This window comes from Sinocyclocheilus grahami, unplaced genomic scaffold (genome assembly GCF_001515645.1).
Source record: "Sinocyclocheilus grahami isolate Dianchi unplaced genomic scaffold, SAMN03320097.WGS_v1.1 scaffold9913.1, whole genome shotgun sequence".
NCBI classification, from domain to species: domain Eukaryota; kingdom Metazoa; phylum Chordata; class Actinopteri; order Cypriniformes; family Cyprinidae; genus Sinocyclocheilus; species Sinocyclocheilus grahami.
The window spans coordinates 1-7,862 of NW_015512926.1; the positions used below are offsets into that span (position 1 = coordinate 1).

The window sequence follows — 7,862 nt, forward strand, 5'->3', positions numbered from 1 at the left end:
TAAATATAACAAAAAGTTGTGTCTGATTGGTCCAAATGCTACAATAATAAGATTAATAATTGTAATCGACTGACAGCCCTACATTTTATTTATTTAGTTTTACACTTACATAAATTGTAGTAGGTTTATATCAGTGAATAAAAACAATTAAAAGTTTGACAAACTGAACAGAAGAAATGAACTGGAGAATATTTCCACATCAAAGGCGGCAGAGCCAAAGAGCACAACTATGTATTACATAATCACCATGGACTAATCATAGTTCGAAAGCATTTAACAGCCATAACTAAATTTTCTGGAAAGTTCACTTTTGCAAGCTTTTTTTTTTTTCAAACTCCTGAAATAAATTCCAAATGAACTTAATTGCGCTCGGAAAATTACATCACAGAATTAGTTCTTTGATTTTGCCTTATGTTTAGGGTATTCAATGTCACAGTTACTTTAACCATCACTAACTTACATTTGATGTTTAAAGTTACAGCAGAGTATTTCTCTCCATGTTTATTTCTGGACTTGCACTTGTATTCTCCACTGTGATCAGAGCTGATCTTTGAGATGCTGTAGATTCTTCCAGATCCTACAAACGCTTCTCCTTTAAACCAGATGATTTCTGCAGGTGGGTTAGAATCACTGCTGCAGCTCAGAGTCACTGAATCTCCCTCCACTATTTCATCAGATGGACTGATGGACACTGAGACGCTCTTTGGTGGGTCTAAAATGGAAAAACAGATTTCATTAAATATCAGAAAGATGACATCACATACTATGTTTAAAAGATCTAAAGGCCAATATGTAAGTTTTACCACTATGGGTCACTTATTCAGAACAATAACAAAGACACACTGCGTCCCAATGTTCACACTGTCCATACTTAATAGTATGTGAGACGGATGTGCGCGACCGACGCTTAAGTAGGGAGGTTTAGATAAAGGGGTTTGAGTATCTAATAATCAACAGTTAACCTGGTAAAATTGTGCATTTAATGTTATCTATGTTATATTTAATCTACAACAAAAATGTGAACTTTACATCCGTTTGGCCATTAACTTTTAAATGATCATTATGCAAAAAAATATGAGCAGAGTTCTCCACATAAAGACCCATGGCTGGGAGATCAACATGCTTCTACTTTTCTCTCCAATACGGTAGGAAGTTAAATTAAACGAAATGTGGAGGATATAAACTCTGAGAAGATGATTGACAGGCTAGGTTACAGTGACAGGGTGTGTGTAACTATGCGACAGATCGGTCCGTTAAAGACGCAATTGTATGACGTGATAGTATGTCCCAAAGCTTGCCTACTCTTCTACGACACACTCAAAAGTGTGTACTTTTTCTTCACCAAAAGAGTACATACTTTAAGGGCGTAGAATAAGTAGGCACACTGGGATGCAGCAATAGCTTGATGACACAGTGACAAAGTATGGGATCATGGGAGTTGTCGTGATCCACTCCGCAGTCATTTCTGCTTTAAAGGGTTATTTTTGATGACATAATCTGCAGTAATAAATATTTATCGTCCATCACAAATGTGTAAAACAAACTGTGGCTTGCTAGATGCTACCAGAGATCGCTGGCTTTGATGACACAACAACTACTTCCACATTTTTACAGGAAGCGTGTTTCCATGGTGTCTACTGACAACCGAGGGTCGGGGGAATAAGACGTCATGGACAGGCGATGCAAAGACCATTTCACTGGTTAAAACTGTGAATTTCTCTAGATTTAAACATAAATCAATGAAATATTTGGGATAATGTAAGTACACAAGTCAACAATACATATAACATTGTTCTAGTAGATTTTGTATATGTTAATGCAAAAATAAGTATTGTACCTACAATGTCAAAGTTACTGAACCATAATTAACTCACACGTGATGTTTAAAGTCACAGTATCAGAGTCTTTCTCTCCATGTTTATTTCTGGACTTGCACTTGTATTCTCCACTGTGATCAGAGCTGATGTTTGAGATGCTGTAGATTCTTCCAGATCCTACAATTGTTCCTCCTTTAAACCAGCTGATTTCTGCAGGTGGGTTTGAATCACTGCTGCAGCTCAGAGTCACTGAATCTCCCTCCACTATTTCACCAGATCCAGTTATGGACACTGAGGCACTCTTTGGAGGATCTTAAACAGACAAAATTGAAGTTCAGTTACAGACACAAATTCTACAAGTAAAAAAAAAAGAAAAGAAAGGCAAGGCAAGTTTATTTATATAGCACATTTCGTACACAATGGCAATTCAAAGTGCTTAACATAAAAGAAAGTAAAATAATCATTAAAAAATTATCACAAGAGTAATATAAGGAATTTAAAAACTTTGAAAATGATTTAAAAATTGATTTAAAACAAATTTAAGACAGTTAAAAGTAGAAAATGATTATACATACATAAAATACAGTGCAATCAGTTCGGACATCGCAAAGTGCTCATTCAGTAAATGCACAGCTAAACAGATGAGTTTTGAGTCTGGATTTAAATGTGACTAATGTTTTACCACATCTGATCTCTTCTGGAAGCTGATTCCAACTGCGGGTGGCATAATAACTAAAAGCAGATTCCCCTTGTTTTGTGTGAACCCTTGGTATTTCTAACTGACTCGATCCTAATGATCTGAGTGGTCTGTTAGGTTTATATTCAGTGAGCATATCTGCGAAGCATTTAGGTCTAAGGCCATTGAGTGATTTATAAACGAGTAAAAGTACTTTAAAATCAATCCTAAATATAACTGGAAGCCAGTGTAAGGACCTGAGGACTGGTGTGATATGCTCAGATTATCTGGTTCTAGTCGGAATCTAGTTGGAGAAAGAAAGAAAGAAAGAAAAAAAGAAAGAAAGAAAGAAAGAAAGAAAGAAAGAAAGAAAGAAAGAAAGAAAGAAAGAAAGAAAAGTGAATCTGTACTCACACGTGACATTGAGATGAACAGCAGGAGAGATGTAAGTGTGTTCCTGTAGAGCACAGCTGTATCTGCCTGCATCCTCTCTTCTGACTGACTGCAGCAGGAGTTGATTGTTTCTGTCTCTTCTCTCAGTTAATGGCTGTGAGTTTCTGTACCAGATGAATGTTGCTCTGTCAGTCAGAGCGCAGCTGCTTTTACATGTCAGACGCACTGAATCTCCCTCTGTCACTCTCTCAGGAGCCTCCACCTGAAGATCTGAACACAACACACACATTATATCTAGTGCTGCTGTCATACACCGATTATTACTCAACATAATGCACAGAAGAAAAGTGAAACCTCATCAAAATCACCTGTGACAGTAAGAGTCACTCCTGGATAACCAATCCATTTCACATTATCTTCCACAGTTGTGTATCTGGGAGCGCCAATCCAGTTTATCCAACTGAATAAATCGAGTTTATCAGCAATGAGTCTGAAATAGTACTCATGTGAATCTTTCTGTGTCACATGACTCAGTCTGATGGTGCAGTTCTTCTGTTTGTCTCCCAGATACTGAAGCCTCTGACTGTATTCAGGGTCCTCAAACAAATCAGGAGGCTCTACACCTTTTACAGGGTTTTTGGTCAAGGACACATTCTTGATCTTATATCCAGTAGGGTATGTATAAGTGCAGCTCATTATCACTGATGAGTTCTTTAGTGCACAGATGTGTGAATGTCTGTAATTCACACTCCAACCAGCACTAGAAACCCCTGAAACAAATAATAGTATGTTGTTTTGTGAGTTAACATTAAGCTATGGAAAATGATGACAATATGTTTATTATATAAAAATGATGCCTCAGAACAACAAATGACAGTAATCTTCTCAAAACCTAATGAGTGTGAAAAATTATTTCAGCTCTTCATGAAGTTGGTGGAGGATGTTGCAGAATTAAACAGTCAGACCTGAAACCAGCAAAGAAATCCGTCATTAAGGTCCGGGTATACTTCTTTTTTTTCACATTCCTCTCCGTCTCATGCACAGCTGTATCCATACAGCTTTCAAAGTATACTCGGCTGCAGATGAGCGTGGATGAGCTTGACACATGCGCAGTAACACTAAGTGGACTTTTTCTGTCTTAACATTCACCTCACACCTGTGCTGTTGTACACAGACCGTCCACACGGACACAAAAATTGGGTTGCATGCGGAAGGTGTGTGTGTGGATATCCCCAGACTCTTCTGTTGATGAAAATACTGTCACGCAGACAGTATGCAGACTGTTGCGGAAAGCGGACGGCCAGTATTTAACCCAAAGTATATTTTGGCTGTCCGCGTATACAACAGGTGAATGCTGAGACAGAACGAATACACTTGGTGGTACTGCACATGTGTTGAACTCATCCATCTGCACTCATTCGTGGTTAAGTATACTCTGAAAGCTGGTCAGACACAGCTGTGCCTGAGACGGAACATAGCATGGAAAAAGAAGTATACCCGCGCCTTACTTTGAAATTTTCTCAAGTATCATTACTGTATGCCAGTAGTTATTATTATTTGGATCTCAAAAAATAACCAAATGGGAACCAAACACAAACATTAGAGGAAAATTCTGTGTTTGCTAGGTAGGTTTCCTTTTCTGCAACATTGTGGCTGCAGGAACATACAAACTATGGGCCTATGACTCAATGCAATTTTTCTGATCAAATAGCTATAATTAGTTAAAACTGTTCCATTTACACTTGGCCAAATAAAAATGTCCTTGCAATATATGTAGTCACCACTATAAACCCCTGAAACAGATTTCATAATAAAGACATCAGCAGCCGGTTCTACAAATGCTGAATTATTTCTAATGTAAGAAAATGAGTGGAGGGTAAAGAATAAGAGCAGAAATCAGATATTTGACACAAATGATGCTGCACAAATAATTTAAATATTTTGAAAACAATAACAATAATATTAATTTGATCAGTGAATATAGAGCAAAGTGTTGTTGTAATATAAGTCACTCACTGTGAATCATGAGCAGAAAGATCAGAGGAAGAGGAGGAGCCATTCTGACTGACATCACCATAGCAACACCTACAACAACCAATAAACAATTGACTTTAATGATCTGCCATGACACTTTAAGCTTGACGTCGACTAGTCGCTGGTCCTATAGAGGTCACAACAGGATAAGAAAACTTTGAAGTCCACATTTACGTTCTGTTTCCAATCAGTTAAAATTACAAATAAATGCATACTCCGAAAGTACTCCACAAGATATGTATGCAGTGGGCACAACTGCACATTTGCTGAGGGGTATGACACACACAGTCTCACGGCTCTCGGGAGCAGCAGCAGCAGTACATATGTCTTGGCAATAGATCTGCTTGTTCTGGGGGGTTTTACCTTTTATATTTCTTCTGCCTTATAGGGATGATTTTAAGCATATTATTGTATAGCAGCAAAATACATATTTAATTGTTTTGTTTTCTTCTTCCAGCTTTGTTGGAGGGATATTTTATATGATCTTTGTGCAGCAGCAATATGTCTTAAATACTCACGGCACCGTATCGCCATATGCATTGGCAGTAGCAAGTTCCTGTACTTGCTTGCAGCAGCAGCAATAATCTACAACTACAGTAATAACCAACAGCAGCAGCAATTCAGCAGCAGCGTAGCAGATCTATTACGCCAAGACCAAATACATTAACATTGTCATATTCATTACCATGCTAAAATCTTCCGAGGGTTGTCACGATTGAACCTTATCTTAATTTAATGCTGTATATTGAGCAGCGGATGATGTTAAATCCATTTACGAGATACAAATCTGAGGACAAATGCATTGTTGGTTGGTGCCACCGAGCATGCAGGTGTGAATTAGCTAAAACGAACAATCGTTTCACATTCGGCCGTTCGTCGGCGATTCACCTCACTTTTTCACATCACGCTCAGTGTGGAAAGGCCTTTACAAATGTAAGGGTTCTACAAACTATTTTAGTCATTATATATACCCCTGCATACGTTTTTTCAATTACAAAATAATAGACAGAATCTTAGACATCGAATAAGGGATTTATTTGAGCACTAGAAAAATGCAATAAAAATATTTTTTTGAGTAATAAAAAGAAAAAAAAGAAGAGAGAAAAAAATAATTAGCTTTGTATGTCAAGTACATACTCTGATTGCCAGACATACAGCATTCACACTGATTGCTGGTCATACAGTCAGTAATCACATGCTGATGGCCGGTCATACAGACGGTAATCATACAGATTCAATTAAATTCAAATTTATTTGTATAGCACTTTTCACGATACAAATCGTTGCAAAGCAACTTTACAGCAAATTTAGTTTCTACAATATTTAGTAGTAGCTTATCAGTGGTGACTGTCAGTTAATGTACATATGGCAGAAATGTACAGAAAAATCAATCAATCGAACTTATAGCAAAGTTTGGTAGTTCTGTGTTGTTTCAGGGTTGGCATCATCTGAGGTCCTCTGAGAGGTTGGCATCATCTCTTCTCAGGTGTTCTGGATCCAGACTGAAGCTTGTGTAAATCAATCCCGTGGCAAAAACAGAGAAAATATAGAGATATAATTAGCGTAGCTGCTGTTCCAACCAAGCAAAATTGATTTATTTTACCCAAGCTAAAGAATAATAATATGCATTTGATCAGATATAACTGCAGTACAAGATTATGAGATGCATTAATTTGAATGCTTGGCTAAAGAGATGCGTCTTTAATCTAGATTTAAACAGAGAGAGTGAGTCTGAACCCCAAATGTTATCAGGAAGGCTATTCCAGAGTTTGGGAGCCAAATGCAAAAAAGCTCTACCTAATTTAGTGGTACTACCAAAAAGTCCAGAATTTGCGACCTTAGGGAGCGTGATGGATTGTAGCGTGGTAGAAGACTAGTTAGGTACGCAGGAGCTAAACCATTAAGGGCCTTGTAGGTAAGTAGTAATATTTTGTAACTGATACGGAACTTAATAGGTAGCCAGTGCAGAGAATGTCAAATTTGGGTAACATGATCATATTTTCTTGACCTGGTAAGGACTCTAGCCGCTGCATTTTGCTCATTGGCCCTAATCGGCAGTGCCTACGCGGCTTGTGGGGAAGCTGCTTCTGTCTTACATGCCATGGCGTTGTTGCAGGTTCATCAGGCCAAGGCACTCGTGGTGGTCATGACCCATAAGTTCTCAGAGAACTTTGCACCGCTACTGACCTCACGCTACGTGCAACGAAGGTCACTCTGCGGTCTCTGGGCTGTGCGATGTCCACTATGGTGATCCAGGAGCGCCATCTCTGGCATACACAGGGACCTGGTGCTCTCGCACCTCAGCCGTTTGGCCCTTCAGGTCAACTGGGAAAAGAGCAAACTCTCCCCGACGCAGAGGATCTCTTTTCTTGGTATGGAGTTGGATTCGGTCGAACACACCTCACGCAGGAACCTGCTCAGTCGGTGATGTACGAGAGCAGGATGGCGGTCCCAGTGAAACAGTTTCAGAGGCTCCTGGGGCATATGGCAGTGGCAGGAGTGCCCCTAGAGCAGGTCTCCAGGCATGCTGTGGTTCACACGGATGCCTCTGCCACCGCCTGGGGGCACACACGATGGGCTTGCAGTGTTGGGGGTATGGATGGGCCCCCAACTGCACTGGGACATCAACTGCCTAGAGTTGTTAGCAGAACGCCTTGCCTTGAACCGTCTCAGAGGGCTCTTACGAGGGAAGCACGTGCTGGTCTGAACGGACAACACTGCGACCGTTGCGTACAAGGTGGTCTACGCTCCCGTCACATGTCGTAACTTGCACGCAAGCTGTCACGAGCTGCAGTCCCCCGATTGCTGCGTATCACGACCCCGTGGAAGGGAAGTCAGTAGGGAGACATGACTTGGTCGTCAGGTTCCTTAGGGGGGTGACAAGGATAAATCCTCCTGGCCCCCCTCTATACCCTCTTGGGACCTGACTCTAGTGCTCAAAG

At 39.9% G+C, this 7,862-nt stretch overlaps 1 protein-coding gene across 1 annotated transcript; it reads right to left on the reverse strand.

Moving 5' to 3' along the window:
- Positions 1-460: 460 nt before the first annotated feature.
- Positions 461-4,963, reverse strand: LOC107578363 (B-cell receptor CD22-like; the record flags this gene model as incomplete). The annotated part of the gene is made up of 6 exons (XM_016264334.1): positions 4,903-4,963; positions 3,373-3,656; positions 3,255-3,315; positions 2,908-3,156; positions 1,875-2,129; positions 461-712 (listed from the first exon to the last, which is right to left on the reverse strand). Coding segments are annotated over exons 1-6 (1,162 nt in total), but the record flags the coding sequence as incomplete, so codon positions are not given.
- Between the last annotated feature and the right edge of the window lie 2,899 nt (positions 4,964-7,862).